This window comes from Carex rostrata, chromosome 15 (assembly GCF_964058835.1).
Source record: "Carex rostrata chromosome 15, lpCarRost1.2, whole genome shotgun sequence".
Classification (NCBI taxonomy): domain Eukaryota; kingdom Viridiplantae; phylum Streptophyta; class Magnoliopsida; order Poales; family Cyperaceae; genus Carex; species Carex rostrata.
Genome location: NC_135932.1, coordinates 8343033 through 8364070, shown reverse-complemented (window position 1 = coordinate 8364070; position 21038 = coordinate 8343033). Strand labels below are relative to the sequence as shown.

The 21038-nt window shown below is 31.3% G+C and overlaps 1 protein-coding gene across 1 annotated transcript; it reads left to right on the top strand.

Annotated features, from left to right (window-relative positions):
* Positions 1 to 4244: 4244 nt before the first annotated feature.
* LOC144566698 (universal stress protein PHOS32-like) lies at positions 4245 to 5574 on the top strand. The gene is made up of 3 exons (XM_078316722.1): positions 4245 to 4662; positions 4794 to 4879; positions 5113 to 5574. The coding sequence occupies exons 1-3, from the start codon at positions 4356 to 4358 to the stop codon at positions 5398 to 5400; spliced, it is 681 nt and encodes a 226-aa protein (XP_078172848.1). The 5' UTR covers positions 4245 to 4355; the 3' UTR covers positions 5401 to 5574.
* Positions 5575 to 21038: the final 15464 nt, after the last annotated feature.

The following is a 21038-nucleotide window of genomic DNA, read 5'->3' as shown; positions in this document are numbered from 1 at the left end:
TGGGGTGTGATATGCTCACTAAGAGGGTTTGGTGAGCGGAAGAGGGGACTGTCCGATGGCGATCGGACCACTTTTGTGTTCGATGGGTTTTCTCACTGTCATATCTGCTTTAGGATTTGTGTGTACGGATTTTAAAGCAGATGCGAAATTGCGGACGCGAATCCTAAAACAAATCCGACGGTGAAGAGAACCCATCGAACACAAAAGTGGTCCGATGGGCGTCGGACGCCCCCCTCTCCCTTGGTGAGCACACTTTCAAAAAATTATCAGATTGACTTTGAACTACGAATTCAAACCGTTGAAATTCAAGTACTTCGTGAGTGATGCAAGTACATGCAAAGAATTTAAAGCTTCGAATTTATTTAGTACATAGTCAAGCAGTCAAAATAATGAACATTTTATAAGGTATTTTTTTAATTATTTTATGTATTAATTTTTTATCATTTTTTGACCACTTGACCATGTACTAAATGAATTCGAAATTCTAAAATTTTTACATGTATATGCATCACTTACGAAATACTTGAATTTCAACGGTTAGAATTCATAATTCGAAGTCAATCCGATAGTCTTTTGGAGGTGTGCTCATCAAAATATCTTGGTGAATACATCATACCCTTCTAAATTCAAGATTTAGGAACAGAAAATTGTTTCCGTTTGTTTTCCTTTTGCTTGCTGCTAGTAGAAAATGATTATAAAATGGGATTTTGAATTATGTCCGTTTCAATTCTCGATATTTATTTATTATTTTTCTAGAGATTTAATTTAATGTAATAGAATCATGAAGTCCATTTAGACCTGTCCGATTGAGAAAATAAATCAAAATGACCAAGCGGAATATATATCTATTTTCTTTAATTTTTTTTATTTTGCAAAGTAAGCGGAATTGGTTGTTGGCTAGCTTGTTGCACTTTTGGATTGGCCTAAAAGGACGTCTCTTTTCCTGTGAAAAAATGGAGACATCCGTGCGTTGATCTCGGCCGTTTGATTGCTTAAAGAAGCCTTGGCTCCTTGCCAATGGTTGGTATAGGTACCAGTGTTGTAAAAAACGTTTGTTTAGGTTGATTAATCGGTCGATTAGTTATTGATGACAATCAAATCGTTACATATTTTTTCGATTGATCAGCCGATTTTTTTCGATTATTCCCGATTAATTGCTTAGCGTTATTTACAACACTAGTAGGTACTAGAAAGATATGTTTCTTGATACTTGTTATATTGATTTTTTTTTTTGTTGATTGATTTTCAGAGTTGTAAAATATTGTGATTTTTTTTCATGAAAACGTTTTTTTGATTGATATTAAGAGCTTTACTTTATATGGATTTTTTTTAAGTAGAATCAATTTTAATAATTTTAATAGAACAAGTACTATAGAGTTGATTTTTATAAAAAAAAAAACATCTCCATCGATCTAAAAATTAGTGGAGAGAGAAATAAGTAGAAATAACTAATTCAGATTTTTTTAAATAAAATTTAAATTCTCCCTCACTGATATTAAAATAATTAAAATTGATTCTATCAAAAAAAAGAAGAGAATCCTTTATGTGACACGAGAAGCTTCTAAAAAACATACTTAATTGTAGAATCATCCTAGTTCAGATAACATCAAATTAAATAAAAGTTTTATAATGTACTAGTTGTCAAACGTGAGCTTCTATATTTCATTTTATGGACTTTTTCTGAAGATAACTAAAAAGTACTAACACTTATACAAATTACGAAACATAAAGACAATTTTTATTTCTAATTTATGGGGATGATAGCTATAACTTAAAATCCGATATATCCTGACTCTGAATTCATTAGATTTGAGTCGTCTATTTCAAATTTAAATAGATAGTATATATTAAAATTAAACAATGTTATAATAGTTGTTGCGTAATTATTCGTTTAAATCAAAATTTCTATTTTGAGCAAAATGACTAACATAGTGACACTTAAGTTTGGAAACCTACAATTTTCCATACATCAAACATTATCTTAGTTATTAACATAGTGACAAATGAATTATTCGGATTTGGTTCGGCGAGGTCAAACATTCGTGATTCGGGAATAATTCGGAATTATCTGGATCAGAGATCTCAGTCCTGCAAGAGAGCAAAAAAAAAATGTTATGGAAACAATTCGGCAAAAAATCGGAAATAATTCTTAAAATTCGAGAAAAAATCATCAAATTCATGAATTATTCGGATTTAATTCGGTCAAAGTTCGGTCAACCGAATAATTCGGCATTTGGTTCGGCATCACCAAAAAAATAAATTATTCGGGTTTAATCCATGAATAATTCGCGAATGTTGTGACTATGGTTATTAAATCTAGTTTAAATAAAATTTGGAGCAATTAATATATAAAACAAACGGTTTAGATCCGCCTAGTTATCCAATAAATTCCTTGCAATTGGAGAGGAGCCAAAACCCTTTTTTCCCGGCCATGCGTGGGCATTAGATACATGTGGACCCTCCAATAAAAAAAAAAAAGTGAGAGCATGTCACGAGCAACTTGACCTAAAGAACCCTCCAGTTCTCTTGCCTTTCTCCATTTTTGTAGCTAATGGAGACCAACCCTTGATGAGAAGTTCAAGTGCGTACCCTTCATACTAAAATTAGTACTATCAAATTACCACCAATATTCAATTAAATACCTCCATCATGTCACATTTTCACATTGCTACATGTCTTGTCCAACATATTATCCACTCTCTATGACATATGGCGATATGCAGGGACAGACACAGGATTTTCGTCATGAAACAAAAAAATTTGAATTAGGTTTAAATAGTTTATTGGATTTAAACCCATTAACTAATTGGGTACTCGATAGAAAATCAACGCTTTGACTTATATTTTTCAATGCCCTGACTTATAATTTTTGATGTTTTAACTTATAATTCAAGAAATTTATTTTGGTTTTAACATTAAATTTAACCCGAATTACAAATCAAACATCTAGAAGGGGGCAAAAATATTTACAGGAAGGAGCAAAGTCGATCGGTACCAATAAATCACCACTAAAACTTGAAATCCAAAAAGGGGCGGCTGCCCCCTAGTTCTATGCTGAATCCGCCCCTGACATTATGGAGCTATATATTTAGACTGAATGAGGTTATTTTACTCCACTAAAAATATGCATAATAATTAAAAAAAGTTCATTATCATTTTAGTATGTATTTATATTCTGAGATAAATTCTTCCCACCCTCCTTGCTGATGGAGACATAAAAAGTTACAGTCATAGATACGTCAAGGTAAGGTAAGTTACAGTCATAGATACGTGATTCACGTGTTTTGTGTCGTGATTATTCACGTGGCGTAATTATCTTTTGAAAACTTGACATGACACAACACAAGAAAGATCTGATCACAGCACGTTAAGTGGTCACACGAGTCACACGTGATTAGTATCCTTAGATCTTGAATAAACTAACTTATAGGAGTAAAGCTAGCGTGTGACATGCTCACTAAGAAAGTTTGGTGAGCATAACTCCAAAAGTATATTGGATCGACGTCAAATGCCAAATCCAAACCGTTGAAATCCATGTACTTCATGAGTGATGCATATATATGCAAAATTTTGAAAGTTTCGAGTTTATTTGCTACAGGGTCAAGTGGTCAAAGAAATGAACATTTTATTATAAGTTATTTTATATATTCAATTTTTATTATTTCTTTGACCACTTGACCGTGTAGCAAATAAACTCGAAACTTTCAAAATTTTGCATGTATATGCATCACTCATGAAGTACATGGATTTCAACGGTTTGGATTTGACATTTAACGTCGATCCGATATACTTTTGGAGTTATACTCACCAAACTTTCTTGGTGAGCATGTCACACGCTAGCTTTACTCAACTTATAGTATTAAAAAAATAGTTTAAGACGACCAAACGTGATTAATTACAGTGTGACTCATGTGTCATAATCGTCTCCTGAATTTAATCACGGCACGATACGCAACCGGCGTGATTAGTCAGGTCACGTATCACTCATGTGTCATAATCGTCTCCTGAATTTAATCACGGCACGATACGCAACCGGCGTGATTAGTCAGGTCACGTATCTAGTATACCTTTCTTTTACTCTTTCAAAACACACTAAAAACATACGAAAGTTACTTTACAGAACCATGTATATATATATGCTGTCTGTCTGCATATAAATTATAAATTTTACACCAAAATGGAGGCTAACATAGCAAAGCCTAAACAACCGTTGTCACAACAAAGGTCATTTGTGTGGAGCCACATTCCAGTTGTGCCACTCTACTTTAAACCTTCTTTTCTCATGTCTCCCTCTCCAACAACAATCAGCACCACTTTATCACTACTTTAGAGAACTTTCTGATCACTCCAGGGCCATGGCCAGAGGCATTTCAAGGTTGCCAATTAACCTCTGCCCAAATCTGATTGGGACCCGCATCCGCTTTAGATCCCGAAAACTCAACAAACCGGAGTTGCCTAGGATCCGTACCGGGAGGATTGATAAAACTGAAGTAACAGCGTGCTATGAATTAACCAACAAGAAACAAGAAACAAGAAGAAAGGTGATGGTTGTAATCGACTCGAGTCAAGAGGCAAAGACTGCGCTGCACTGGGCACTTTCACATGCGGTACAACCTGACGATACTGTAGTTCTTCTTGATGTTGTAAAGCCTTCAACAATTGGTACTTCTCATTTGCTGTACATTTTTACTGGCACATTACCTCTGAATTATCTGTCTATGTATGTACTAATCAAAAGTCAGAATTTTATATGACTTTGTTATTAATCTGTTTTTTGGGGTTTATCACTGTAGGTGAAATATCAGAAAAAAGCAGGGGTACTGAAGAAAACCTGCTTCTACATGCTATGAAGAGCATTTGCCAAGCAAAAAGACCAGAGGTAATGTACCAGTATCAAAATTCTTGAAGTTGGTAATAAGGAAATTAATCGTTTAATTAAGAAATTTATGTGCGCGCTAAATTTGCGATCATCATGACATTTTATTCAAGATCATACATACACAACACACCTTGGCTCTGATCAAGTGACCTGTACTCTAATTTACTATTAAAATGTACATAATTTTTCATTCTCAAATAATATATCAGCAAGCACCTTTTGTACTTGAATAGGTTCATGTTGAACTTTCCTTAGTAGAAGGTAAAGAGCGTGGTCCGGCAATAGTGGAGGCAGCAAAAAGGCATGGAATATCGCTTCTTGTAATAGGCCAGAAGAAACGATCGATCACATTGAGGTTACTAAAGATATGGACTGCTGGTGGGAAGTCGATAGGTGATGCCGCAGAGTACTGCGTGAAAAATGCGACATGCATGGCTCTCGCGGTAAGGAGGAAGAGCAACCAAGGCGGCGGGTATCTTATCACTACTAAAAGATTAAAGGATTTTTGGCTCTTGGCTTGATTTTGGAAAAGAAACTTAAAAGAAATGTGTGGTATAATATATAGATTTTATATATGAGTTTTGTGCATGCGTTCTAATTGGTTTTGATTTGATTTATTTGATGTGGAGATTATAGATTTAGTTTCTATTAATAGGTTTTGGTTTGGATTTTTTGTGAATAATGGAATAAAGGAGAGGAAGCGCATCAGTTTGTGTTACACAGCACAACATGAACATGTTTTTATGACTTGCACTTTTTTGTAGTTCCAAAGTTTCTTACAAAAATAAAATTATAGCCCTATTTTTTCCCTTCCCTTTGTGTACGTAAGTTCCCCATTCAACTGCTAAAAAAAGTACTGATTCCAACCCAAACTAGCCCAAATATTTTAGGCCGACAAGCCCATTGGGCTTATTCCAGCCCAATATAACAGTCAAAGGTTAGAAACTAGAAACTAGTCGGCACGAGTGCGTATACTCTGAGATATCTCAACTTTTGCCTGACTCACGTGTACGGTGCCTAATCGGGGAAATGCGGGGGCCAGTATTATTTATGCTTCCAGATTCGTGTAGTACGTATTTGAACGATTGAGATATTCCAAGAAACACTCAAAGTTTGAGATATCTCAGAGAATGCGAATTTGTCGGCAACGATGACAAAACGACAAAACTAAATATTATTTTTTTTAAATTAATAAATAAAAATACACGTCATGTAAAAACGTATCCTCTGCATTAACTCAAAAGGAACCTTTTGAACTAATGAATATGAACCGTCTGATTTTAAACGGAGTCAATCCGGTCCTTGCCTATAACATAGGAGGTCCTTTAATATTAGTGTGAATCTAGTTCGCACGAGCCTTAAACAGATCGGATGGTTAAAATTCATTAACTCAAAAGATTTCCTTTTGAGTTAATGCAGAGGATACGAATTTTGTCAAACTGAGCTCGTCTTCTTCCCCAATCCATCTTCTCTAGTTCTCTTGAGCTCGTCTTCTTCCCCAATCCATCTTCTCTAGTTCTCTTGAGCTCTCTACTACATACATTACTCTTAAATTATGAACAAGCTACTCCTCTCCGACCCGAGTGACCCGGATCTAATACCGTGGGAAATAGTACTGGAAAGACTCAAGGAATTTCTCCACCTCCTCTCGACTCTCTACTCAAACCTAATCAACCAGTTGCAAAATCTCTTCTCTTTTGGTAATTCGGCCTCTCTGTCCGACGTCTTTTCTGTTGCAATTCCTGTGGTGGTGATCGTGTATCTATGCGCCTTCGGTTGCTTCCGGGCAGCTGCCAGGCGGGGCCCGCGGATGCTCAGCACAAATCTCGAGAGGGATGGTCCCGTAATTAGGGTCAAGCGTGGGAATGGCTTGTTTAGTTTTCATCCGAGGAAGACGGTTGTGTAATTTCGTATCTTATATTTTGGTTTTCACTGTATCTATGTAAATGGTAATCTTTATGAGATGCCATTTTTATGAATGGATTGTTTGTTATTTAGTATTGGTTTGTTTCTCATGCTCTCATTTTAGCTCAAACAATAGTTTTTCTCGTCTGATTTGTACCAGTAAGCATTGATATGTGCATGTTGATGCTACACCTGCGTTACCGGTACGGGCGGGGTACCAGTATGTACTCAGCTGGTTCTATTAAATCCCTAGCATCCAGCATCATACTAGTTAAAGTATTAACTTTGATAATAGAAGAGAGAAAGTAGAAATGGTATTGTATTGATTGTTGTATATGGATTACATGTACAATTACCTATTTATAGAGTATGATTAACCTCTAATCCTAATGCTAACAACTGGTGGTACACACTATAACAGAAGGCTAACAGAAAGGTTATTACAACATATTAGTGCTAACATAACTAATGTTTGTTATAGTAATTGCTCCTCTCAACTAATACTAATGTAGTGTTTCAACTAGTCACTAATTTGGTCCAGTGTTGCCTTCACTGGACGGCTCCATTATCATTCTATTATAAAGTCAATTTTATCAAAGAAACTGAGATTAACTATATCAGGATCTTTTCAAAGAGTAGAACTAGGGTGCTCTTAAGCTTACCAAAGTTTTGGTGAGCTTAACTCTAAAACTCATCAAATTAATTTCAAATGACGAATCCGAACCGTTGAAACCCGTCTACCTTACGCGTGATGCATGTAAATGTGAAATTTTTAAACATTCAAATTAATTTAGTATAAAATCAAGTGGTCAAAAACGTTCAAAAAATGAATGCACTAAAATTAATTTATTAACCTTTTAATTTTGACTGCTTGACTTTATACTAAATTAATTCGAATATTTAAAAATTTCACATGTAGATGCATCACACGTAAGGTAGGCGGGCTTCAACGGTTCGGATTTGTCATTTGAAATCGATTTGATGAGTTTTAGAGTTAAGCTCACCAAAACTTTCGTGAGCTTAAGAGCACCCTAGTTCTACTCCTTTTCAAATACCATTAGAAGACTTGATGCATGCACAATTACGATAGTAGCAAGGTTGAAATTGGTATTATTTCTATTTCTGGTAAACTTTTAATCACTCATCATGAAATTTTCAATTTATAAAACTAGTGCTTAAGGTTTAGTTGATCAAAGAAATGTTAACAGTGCATAATTTGAGGCACTAAAGTCTAATTTAAAATTATGAGAAAGTCCTCAGTAAAACTAAACAAATAATTTATGTAACCTAAAAGGCTCTATGCAGCCTTTCCCTTTACAAAAGCAACCCCATCCAACAATTTACTATCCTTCTTTAACCAAATTATTTTTGGAAAAGTCCCAAAAGAGCCCAAAATTAATTTGAGATTTTGAATCAAGTTGAACAAAATTCTAAAATTTTACAAAGCAACTTTATTTCTCCAGCAAATGGTCATGTCATCTTGGAATCCAAAAAAAAAAAAAAAAAAAAAAGGAAAATTAATTGTTCAACCTTGGTCATGCCATGATGCCTAAACTTGAACATTTTATAGAACCCCTTGCAATATCTATCTCAATCATGTTATCTTCTTCATTGATCTCTGAAAGAAGCTCCATTAGACCCGTTTGCTTGAAAACCGACTCGGGCAAAAAATCCCAAAGAAATTCTCCTTTCGATTCTTCCTGGAAAATAGGCTCTGTATAATCTTCAACATGGTTCCCATCTGGTAAATTGATCTCAATCAGGCTCTCATCATCTGAAATCGACTCTGTCGAGCACTCAGAAGAGAACTCCGGTAACTCAATTTGCGGTAAGTCACTTTCCACTGCCGAGCAATCCGACATCGTGTCTCGCTCTTCCGCTCTCTTTTCTTCTTGGGTTTCTTCTTTCTTCATTGCTATCTCATTGTGTAAAGAAACATTCTCTTTAGAATCCATTGAGTGTCTGCTTTTCTGGAAGAAAGAAAATGAGCTGGAGAAAAGGAAGGCCAAGAAACCAAGGAATGGTAGAGAGTACAGAGTAATGTAAAAGCCACAAAAAATGAATATGACAGAGAGTACAAGGGTCACTCTAGAGTGACCCATTTGGCAATCAAATGGCTTGAGGAATGAATATTTCACAAGGTGAGAGAGAGAGAAAGAGAGAGAGGGAGGGAGAAAGTGTTGATTCTCTGCCTTTACACTTGTTCCAAATTAACCAGTAGAGGAATGAATGGGGGGAAAGAAAGAGAATCTGAAAAGGATCTGCTCCAGCCTCCAAGAAAGGCAGTGTTAGAGATAATAAGTAAGATTAACTTTCAAGGCAGAGAGCTAATAAAGGATTTTATTTTTTTAAATATTCTAAAACAACTTGGAAAGAGTGATTAAACAAATTGACCAGAACAGAGTAACAGACCTAGGGATACTACAAAGTAGATCTACATTGCAATTTATGAATTAGTAGTAGGCTCAATTTAAAACAAAAATGTATTTTTAACCAAAGATGCAATGTAACTTTAAAGAAATATATTTTTTTTTTCTATTTTTCTGCATACATTGTCAATGATTAATGGTATTATTTATTTTTAATGTCTTTAGCATTTTGAAAAATTATCATTAAACCGTCTTAGTCTTTTAAAAAATTTAACCTTTTTAAGTAGAATTTTTCTTTGAGTGAACTCTAGAGGATCCAATCACATCCTTTTTTTGTGACACTGAATTACACTCTTCATTTACAAAGTTTTTAAAGTTCAAATAGTCGATCCAAACCGTTCAACATAATGGATATAATAAAATATGCTTGCAGATCAAATTTTACATTTTTTTCGAATTTTTTTACTATTTATTAAGTATTTAACAAAATCGTTATATTCAGACCAATGAATTTTTGTACTCATATTAATAAATAGTAAAAAAATTCAAAAAAATGTAAAATTTGATCTGGAAGCACATTTTAATATATCCATCATGTTGAACGGTTTAGATCAATTATTTGGACTTTAAAAATATATGGTGTAATCCGATGTCACCAAAAAAAAGTGTAATTGGATTCCTCCTCATTTTGATATATTCATATTAAACAGTAAGTTGAGGTAGAAACATATGGAAAAATATATATTTTTTAAGCCAATATCGATTTTCAATTTCATTATCATATGAAAAATACTTATCACACAATATTTTGTAAAAATAGTTTTAATTGTAAAGTTTTTCGATAGTACAGTTTGAAAGCAAGAAAGATCGTATTTGAAAAGTCCGGTCAAGAAGAGATCGAGTGAACTTTGAAAATATGGCACCTATCATTGTTGGGAAACATATTTTTTGGATGGGTGAAGAACAGTCACTGACTCAGGTACTATTTTGAGCTACTATTTTTTGTTTGAGTGTGTTTGAATTAGCACATATGAATTATTATTTGTTTGTTTTTTTTTGGGTTTTCTCAATATTTTACTAATCCAATAAAAATATTGGGTTAGCTACCACAGTGACAAATAAATTATTCGGATTCGGTTCGGCAATGTCAAAAATTTGTGATTCGGAAATAATTCGGGTATAATTCGGGAATAATTCAGAATTATTCGGATCATGGATCTCAGTCCTGCAAGAGAAAAAAAAAAACAAAAAGAATTTATAGGAAAAATTTGGGAAATTCGCGAATTATTCGGGTTTAATTCGGTCAAATTCTGGTCAACCAAATAATTCGACGTTCGGTTCGGCATCACCAAAAAACTAATTATTCGGATTTAATTCGCAAATCTTGTGACTATGTTAGCTACTATTCTCAATTTTAAATTAGTTCTATTCTTGCACTATTTCAGGCTTTCAGCCGAGCAATATTTTTTCAGACCAATCATAGATACACAAAATATTTAAGATTCATACAGATTAAAATGGACGACACAGATTGCTGAACAATTTTTGTCTGCTACAATTGAAAATTTGATTCGTTCCTTCGTGATCAAACTTTCAATAAATTTTTTTTTTTATAATTTCCAATTGTAAATTGTAATTCTCAAATACGAATATTAATATTATTTTGTTGTCGAACACTAAAAATTTCTTGATCACTGCCCTCTTTGGTTCTTCATCGAATTTTTTTAGAAGCCATAAATAAAAAAATAGATTTTATCAAATTAACTTGATTGCTTTGTTTTTTTTACAAAAACCATAAGAACCGATATACCATTTCGGTCTCTATTTTTTTTTTTTTTGACCGAATTGCCATTTCAGTCTAGCCATTTTCATAGATTGCGAGAAAAAAAATATGTTAAAAAATTGTGAAAATATCTCGGACCGAATTGTCATTCCGGTTCCAAAAAAATAAAAATTTGGACCAAAATAGCATTTTAGTTCTTATATTTTTGTAAAAAAAAAAAATCATGTTGGTTTCATAAAAATCTTGTTTTTTTAAATATGGTTTATAAAAAAAAAAATCCTCTTAATCTCTCAGGTCATGTTCGGCAACAAGGCTTTAGCCTCCTTAGAGTGGCTTTAGTTTCCTTAGTTGCTTAAGCTAGCCGAACAACAATTCCTTAGACAAACTTAGAGCACCTTTTTTAAGTTTTCTTATAGCAAATTCTTAAGCCAACAAAAACCCAGGCTTAGGGAAAAGTGCCTCCTTAGAGCTCCTCCTTAGCACCTTTATATACTTTAAGCTTCATTACTCTAAGCCATTGTTAGCCGAACATCTCCTCCTTAGCATAGTTTGAACTCTTAAGCTGCAACACTCTAAGCTTCGTCGCTGAACATGACCCCGTTGCTTTGGCAATAATTTAATTTGTTCACATGTTATCCACAATATATAGTAATCTACAGAAACCAATGGATCATGAGTTCCTTAATTGGGATCTTCCATCAGGAGACCAAATCCTCTTGACATTGAAGCCAAGACTTTAATTTGTGGTGCGGTCGAAATCTGAGCTTACTTGGAAGCAAATCAAGACATTCTTCTAACACACACAGACGGATCTACACTTAGTTTAGAAGCATTAAGTTACTCTATATTTTTAAAAAAAATTATCATTGAATTTTTATTTTCTTAAAGTTTGAACAATTAAATTTTAACCTCACATGCAGTAATGTTGTAGTGGACATTACACCGACGACCAGTTCCCAGTTCTGGTATCCGATGCAAAGAAAGAAAATAGCAACGAATGGTGAGCATTTCTTTTTATTGTTATAAAATATTGTAAAATAATAGAGAGAAAGAGGGAGAACCTTAAATTTTAGATGTTATAAATAGTCAGGTAAAGTTTTTTTTTTTTTTTTATTCAAACTTTGAACCAGAAATAACTTTACGGATCAAACTTTTCACTTGCAATCTTTTTGACCCAATTGCTTTTAGGGGTGTTCATCGGTTCAGTTTGGTTGAAATCAAATCAAATTTATAATTCAGTTTTAAAAATAGAACCGAACCGAAACAATTTAGCATTGCAACCGAACCAAAGTTTTATTTCGGTTTGTTCGGTTCAAACCGAAATATATTAATTTTTTATTTAAAGCAATTGATTTATAATCAACCGAATTATATTAAGAAATAAACTGAGATATTAAGAAATAAACCGAAGTATTTAAAGCAATTGATTAAGAAATAAACCGGGGCGGTCTGGATCAAATTCATAATATATATAAGTTCGGTCGGTTCGATTATTTCGGTTTTGAAAAATTTTCAATCTGAACTGAATCGAAGTTATAATTCGGTTTTAAAAAACAAACCGAACCGAACCATTAAACCGAAAAACAAAATTGTTTGATCCAAACTAATTTGGTTTGGTTCAAAACTGACTAAACCGGACCCAATGAACACCTCTAATTGCTGTACTTCCTCTGTTAGATCTTCTTTGGCACAAACTTTAACACTTTTGAATCGGAAGACATTTTTCTGGTCTAAAATTTGGAGCTGAAAAAAAATCTCTGATCTATCTATGCATGAAACTTTTGAGATACTTTTTATTTTTTTTCTTCTATTATTTTATAAAAAAATTATATTTAAAAAAAAAAATTCACAGATGATATCACCTCTACTTTTGCTTTTACTGTATAAAACTATAAATTTTAATCTCCATAGTTCAGAAATCAGAAGGTAACATGTGCAAAGTGTTAACATAACCACAGTCCACATGGCACTAACCAAAGTGTATTATGATTTGTGGTCCCAAATCATTTGAAAAATAGAGGGAAATATATATATATATACACCTCTTCATTTTGAAAACAGATCACCTGCATTTTTGCATGATTTTCTGTCAGTTTTCACCAATTTCGAGGTCGCTGAGAAATTTTGTTTTTTTCTCATAAAAAAAGTTTGAAAAATGAACTCTGAACAAATGGCTCATGGCTACACAAAATTAAGGCTATAATTATTTTAGATGACATGTAACTTTATAATTATTTTTGTCTACATTTATATTCTCCAAATTTGTCTATAAAAATTCTGAATAAGAGACATCAGTAGTCTTGTTCATTTTTTTTTTTATCGAATCAGATTAAGATTCTAAATATTAGCTAACTATAGTTATGCAATAGCTGCATTAAAACTTTTTTTAACCTCAAAATCTATAACGCTATTAACCATTTTTTTTTATATATATAATGATTATAAATAGCTAGCTATGACTGCGCTATAGCTTTTTCAGAACTTAAAAGCTATAGCGCTATAATATCTGTTTAGAACCTTAAATATATATAACTCGCCAATTGAAGAATAATAAGCAACAATATTTGTGTAATCTAGGTCATAAAAAAAATAACAACACAGATGAAAAGTTATTCCTTCTATTATAAGTTTATAACCCCTACAAACAATAAAAAAAATTATTTTGAATATTATTATGTTAAAATTGAATCAGCGCCGTCAACTTTTTTCATGGACTTTGTTTTATGTTTTTATTGAACTTCTGAGACATCGCAGATTTACCATTAAAATTGTGTATTGTAAAACTACCCTTTTAAATTTAAAGGTTTATTTCGACAAATTACTTTTACTTTTGATTTCTCAAAGAAGAGAGCTCAAATGCATGTCTTTCATGTCTCATATGCCGAAATTTTTATTTATAGCATTAAAAAAAATAAACCAAATTACTTTGGTTTTGAAATAAATTGAAAAATATCCAAATCGTACAGACAATCTACGGACTCAAATACTGAAATTCGCACAGATGATCTGCACCCCAACTTTTCTTTTTGTTTTTTTTTAAATACAATGTTTTTGGAGTGAGTCTATGGTACTATGCATATGACGGGTTGTTACCGTGCTACGGCTCTATATTCGAGTTTTCAAATCCTAACGGTCGATCCGAACCGTTCATATTGTTCTCCATATTAATATGTGTTTGGATACCAAATTTTACATTTTTTAAAATTTTTTACTATTTTTTTAGATATTTAGAAAATCACTTGATCTGAAAATTCTGGACCATCCAAAAACAGTGATTTTCAATAAATCTAAAAAAATAGTAAAAAAATTTCAAAAAATGTAAAATTTGATCTCCAAACATATATTAATATGGAGAACAAGATGAACGGTTCGAATCGACCGTTAGAATTTGAAAACTCAAATATAAAACCGTAACACAGTAACAAACCGTAATATGCATAGTACGATAGACTCACTCATGTTTTTGTGTCACATAAATCGAACCAGTGCAAAAACATATACGAATGCACATTGGTTTTTATTCGATCTAAATCCATATACGAACCAATGCACGGAAATCGAACCAAAGCACAGAAATCGAATCAATGTTTTTGTTTCTTATTAATTAATTTACTTTAAAAAAAAAAAAAAATTGGGACCACAGAGGTCAGAGGTGATCTACAGCCTCCATTTTGGAGCCGCAGATTGTCTGTGCGGACTCTGGTATTTTGATCTGCGGATCGTCTGTGTGACTTGGGTATTTTCCGAATTTTGACCAAACTGAGGTGATTTAGTTTTTGTTTTTTTTATGCTATACATTTGTATTTTCTTTTCAAAGTCTTAATAATCAATCCGAACTCAATATGATCTCCATATTAATATGCTTGGAAACCAAATTTTATATATATCAACTATTTAAATTTATAAAACGACAATAATAATATAAAATACTAATGAAGCATGAAAGATATAGAGACATTTGAAGACTTCACTATCTCAAATAAATAATGAATTTTACTACTAGAACTCTTTCATCGTCTAAAAAAAATTCTGCTTGTTTTTTTCAAAGGAACTTTTTCTTACTTATTCTTTTTATTTGTTGAATTTAATTTATTCTACTTTTAATTCAGTGTTTTAAAACCCATAATTCAACAAGAAATAATAGATCATTCAAACAAGAAGTGGCTCACTGTGACAAAGATGTACGTAGGAGAAAAATATTTTTCATATCGTGGGATCAAATAAAATAAAAGTAGGATTAAATATTTTATTATTTCTGTGTCTCAATTAATGCATCACATGCTTGTTTATGTTTTTAAAGTTTAAACCGCTAAAAAAGTGTAAAAATTCAAAAATAAAATAAAATTTGGTCTTCAGACACATTTTAATAGAATAAAGAAATCATATTGAGTTGTTCGCATAAACTATTTAAACTTTCAAAATAGAATAAAGAAATTATATCGAGCTGTTCGAATCAACTATTTAAACTTCCAAAATAGAGATAAATATGCGAGATATGACAAATATTGTCCAAATGTCCAATCATACCTACAAACAAGGCAAATATTACATACTAAAAAGAATATTATAATACATGTTTAAGAAAAAAATTAGTCAATAAATTATTTTATTTCAAAAATCGTATTTATAATCAATGATAAAAATAATTGCAGACTTAATACAGTAGTATGAGCCCTTGTTTCTTTTTGGAAGACGTACGTAAGTCCAATTTTTCAAAAATAACTTCTAATTATCTAAAATATACATAGGTGTATCGAAGCCTTTTAATAAAAAAAATCACAAAATATAATCAATAATAAATAATAAAACTATATTATTATGCTTGTTGCGCAATAGTAAAATGTTCTATCAACTAAAAAAACACTCGTTCCCTTCAAATAAGGGGTGTCAATGGCACTCTTTTATTCGTTTACCTGACTCATATCGTATCTGAAAATATGGATAAGGATAAAATTTTCTTATCATTAGCGGGTATGGGTAAGGATAACGATTTTTTTTTGTTATTTTACCTGTTATCATATAAGATAATTTTACAAAAAAAAATAATATATATAGATATATATCTGTATGAAGATGATACATGATACAATAAAAATTTATATTTTATTAAATGTTTATAATACAAATTAGTTGTATTAATTATTCTTTATTTTTTGAAAAATATTATATCGAGAACACAAATCAAGATGTTAATGACATTTTTTTATCTGTTTATCCTACCCGTACTGTATTCGAAAATACGAATAAAGATAAAAAAAAATTATGTTATCATAACAAGTACACGTATAAAAATGCCTCCATCCTACTCGTATCATACCCGTTGACACCCCTACTTAAAATGCATAAATATGGATCAATCATTGATTACCGGAATCTGTTATCTGTGTGTAAATTTCCTGCGGTATTATCGGTATTGTTATATCAATTCTAAATTTCTAATCCCTAGTAAAAAAAACCAAAAGAAGTAAAAAATAAAAAATAAAAAATAAAAACACACCAAGTTCCACGGTCTGTTGGTCTCCACTAATCCGCTATTGTCCAAATCCCATCTGATTAAAAACTGAAAAGCACCCAGAGATTTTGACTTGACTTTTTGGTTGTTTTCATTTACACCCCTTGTAAAAGGAAATTTAGTTCATGTTTAACTAATTGATGATATATATACCATGTTTTTTAGAATCACTTTTTTTTACCATGATGCGAAATTGAGTTAAAAAAATCCGATCATTTTAAATCTGAATTCATATGATAGATATGAAACATAAAAGTTTATGTTCATGTAAAGTTTAGTTTACATTTCAATATGAATTGTATGCAAATAAAGTTAATGAACAATCAGAAGTCTTGTATTGTTTTATTTAAAAGAAAAATGACTCACACAATGATAAGTAAAGAAGATTCATGTCTAGTAGACAGTGGAATAACTAATACCATATTGAAAAGTAAAAAATATTTTTCACAATTGTATCTTAGCGAGACTAATATCCATACTATATATGGCACAAGTAATTTAATAGAAGACTTTGAAAGAGCTTGTATTTTGTTACTTGAAGGAACAAAATTAATGATACATGATGCATTATATTCGAGTAGATCAAGAAAAAATCTACTAAGCTTTAAAGATATTCGAAAGAATGATTATTGTATTGAAATTGTGAATGAGAGAAATTATGAATATCTTTATATCACGTCTATTAAAAATAGCCAGAAAAATAATAATGGAAAAGATGCAAGCATTGTCTTCTGGACTATATAGTACTTATATAAGTACAATACAATCAAATATGGTTAGTAACCAAAAGTTATTTGATCCAAAATTATTCACATTGTGGCATGATATATTAAGTCATCCAAAAAATATAATGATGAGAAGAATAATTAAAAATGTAAATGGGCATTCCCTAAAAGACTTGAAAATCCCATTATCAACATAAATCACATACAAAACATGCTCTCTTGGAAAACTAATTACTATGCCATCTTCAAATGAAGTTGGATCTGAAGCTCATTCATTTTTAGAAAGAATTCAATGAGACATATATGAATTTATTACACCTCTGTGTGGACCAATTAGATATTTTATAGTATTAATTAATGCATCAACACCTTGGTCCAATGTGAGTTTCTTGGTAACAAGAAATGTTGCATTTGCTAGATCATTAACACAAATTATCCAATTAAAAGTCAATTTTCTGGATTATCAAATTAAAAAAATCCGGCTTGATAATGCATGAGAATTTACTTTTCAAACTTTTTAATGATTATTGCATGTTTATTAAAATTACGGTAAAACATCCAGTGGTTCATTTTCATACACAAAACGATCTAGCAGAATCGTTGATTAAAATGTTACAATTAATTACTAAACTATTACTTATGAAGTCTAGTTTACAGTCTTATACATGGGGACATGACATATTACATGATTTTGCACTAATTAGATTAAGACCAACTACAGGTTATAAGTATTCCCCGTTACAATTGGCACCAGAAGAGAACCATATTTGTCCCATCTAAAGGTACTTAATTATGCAATATATGTCCCAATTTCTCATCCACAATGTACAAAAAATAAAACCTCAAAGAATGTTGGTAATTTATATTGGTTTTAACTCTTCTTTTATTATTAAATATTTAGAATCATTAACATGAGATATTTTTATAGCAAGAATTACTGATTGTTATTTTAATGAATCATTATTCTCAAATTTATGCTAAGAAAAACAAGAGTTTGATAACCAAGTAACTTATAATTCATCGTTATCTTATCTTAATCCCCAAAGTAGTCAATGCGAACCTAAAGTTCAAAAGATTATAAATTTGCAAAGAATTGCAAATGAATTGCTTGATGCATTCACAGATACAAATATAGCTACTAAAGCACATATTCCAGCTATAAATGCACATGTTCGAATTGACATTACAAAAATGTCCAATGAATATAATGTGCATAGATAACGTGGACGACCACTTGATTCTAAGAATGTAAATCCACGTAAAGGGAAATAACAAAATAAAGCAGTTGGTACAACCTCAAAAGAGGTTAATGATAAAACTACTGAAAAAGTCGATAAAAATCCAGAAGAGATTAACGATAAAACTCCTAAAGAAGTCGATAAAATCCCAGAAGAGGTTGATGAAATCTTTGCATTCGCTATAACAAGCGATGTTATAAACAAAGAAGATATTGTGTCAAAAACTATGGAAGAGAGTAGATACATAAATAATTGACCTAAATGGAAAAAAAGTCGTACAAGAATAATTAAGTTCACTAGACAAATGGCAAGTATTTGGACATGTAATCCAAACACCCAAAGATGTTAACTTGTAGATTACAAATGAATATTTGTTATAAAAAGAAATAAAAAAAATGAGATTGTGAGATATAAAGTAAGGCTAGTGGCGCAAGGTTTTACACAAATACCTGAAGTCGATTATGAAGAAATGTATTCACCTGTAGTGGATGCAATAAATCTCATGTTTCTAATAAGTCACACAAAATCTTTACCGACAAGGGTTTTTGAATAAATTACAAAGAAGATAGATCAACATCGATTGAAGAATATTTAATAATATCAAAATGAGAGGAAGCGTTATACGTGTTGTACTCTTTTCCCTTAACCAAGTTTTTATCCTAATGAATTTTTCTTGATAAGGTTTCTAATGAGGCAGTATACATGGTCCTGAAGTATTATGTTAATATTGATCCTGAAGTATCATATTAATAGCGTATAATGAAAGATGAACATCCAAGGAAAAGATGAACTCTTAATATTAATCCTCAATTCACTATTCAACAACTTCACTACTATTAGTATTCATTTTCTCATTTATTATTGTAATAACTCTTCATGTATAATTTTTAGTCGGTAAATAAATGCTTTGTAGATATAGAAAAGACACACAAATAATAGAGAATGAAATTCTGTCATTATTCTCTCCATCTCTTGTTATTTACTTTATTTTTTTACAATTTTATTTAATTTAAAAAAAAATCATTAATTGATCTCTTTTGGTGTACGAGTTCTAATGATTACATTCTATTTAAGACAAAAGTTCCTTGATCGTTTTAGAAAGAAAGAAATAAATACAATCCAATTATTTGGCGCATGAACTGGTTGCTTTTATGATTCTATCTTCCACTTGTTTGCTTTACTTTTGTGGATCCCGCAACTCATTGTTCATGCAATCTATTTTTATAGTATATTGTTTTTCTCGTAAAGAGGAGCATCTTTGTTCACAGAGGAGGGTTCAAATGCCTTCATTTTTTATATCTCATTATGCTTCTATTTTTAAAAATTTTAATAACTCAAAATTTAAAGAGTGAGTCTATGGTACTATGCATATCACGGGTTGTTACCGTGCTACAGCTCTATATTTGAGTTTTCAAATCCTAACGGTCGATCCGAACCGTTCATCTTGTTCTCCATATTAATATGTGTTTGGAGACCAAATTTTACATTTTTTGAAATTTTTTTACTATTTTTTTAGATATTTAGAAAATCACTTGATCTGAAAATTCTGGACCATCCAAAAACAGTGATTTTCAATAAATCTAAAAAAATAGTAAAAAAAATTCAAAAAAATGTAAAATTTGGTCTCCAAACACATATTAATATGGAGAATAAGATGAATGGTTCGGATCGACCCTTAGGATTTGAAAAACTTGAATATAGAGCCGTAGCACGGTGTCAAATCGTAATATGCATAGTACCATAGACTCACTCAAATTTAAATCTTAAAATAAAATAAAAAACCGTTGGATATGAACTATATCATTTTATCTATGCACATATAAAAAATTATGGCATGTCAACTTTGTTTTGATTGTCATCTTGAGCTTGTAAAAATGTATACAAATATGGATAATTTCTAGACGTTGATTTTTTAACTTATTGATTCATATAAAAGCTAAATCAAAATGTGATAATTTTTTATGGACACATAGAGAAAATAACATAGATCACATCTAACGGTTTTATTTCGACGTTTAAGTTGTAAACTTTGAGTTATTTAAATTTTAAAAAATAGAAGCATAATGGAGGCACAAAAAATGGAGGCATTTGAACCCTCCTCTTGTTCAAATTGGCATCAATGCCTTCTATTTATTTCAGTAATCATCAACTTACTGTAAGTTAATACATATCAGATATTATTTATTAGGTGAAGGCGTGAAGCTATGATACTTTGTAAAGTGTAGATCGACACGTACTATGCATTTATATCTATGTACTTCATAAATAGTCGATCCGAACAACTCAATATGATCTTTGCATGAAAATGTAGTTAGAGACATAATTTTAGTTTTTTTTTTTTTGGATTTTTTTTTACTATTTTTTAGATAGGTTGAAAGAAAATCGTTAGTCTTGAATGATTCAGAATTTTTAATTTTTTGTGATTTTCTACTTATTTACAAAAATAGTAAAAAAGTTTCAAAAAAATATAAAGTTTGATCGTCAAATACGATTTCATACGAAGATCATGCAATTCAAATCAACTATTTTAACTTTAAAAATAAAGATATAAATTCTTAGTACAGATGAATGTGCGCTGTAACCGAGTGTATGTATGATTTTAGATTCTAAAAGCAGCTAAAGACGGT

Excerpts from the sequence above, each read along its gene's own strand:
- LOC144566698 (XM_078316722.1), top strand. The coding sequence starts at position 4,356 with ATGGCCAGAGGCATTTCAAGGTTGCCAATTAACCTCTGCCCAAATCTG. Across the intron at positions 4,663-4,793 it reads TGTAAAGCCTTCAACAATTG|GTGAAATATCAGAAAAAAGC; the intron begins GTACTTCTCATT and ends TTATCACTGTAG. Across the intron at positions 4,880-5,112 it reads GCCAAGCAAAAAGACCAGAG|GTTCATGTTGAACTTTCCTT; the intron begins GTAATGTACCAG and ends GTACTTGAATAG.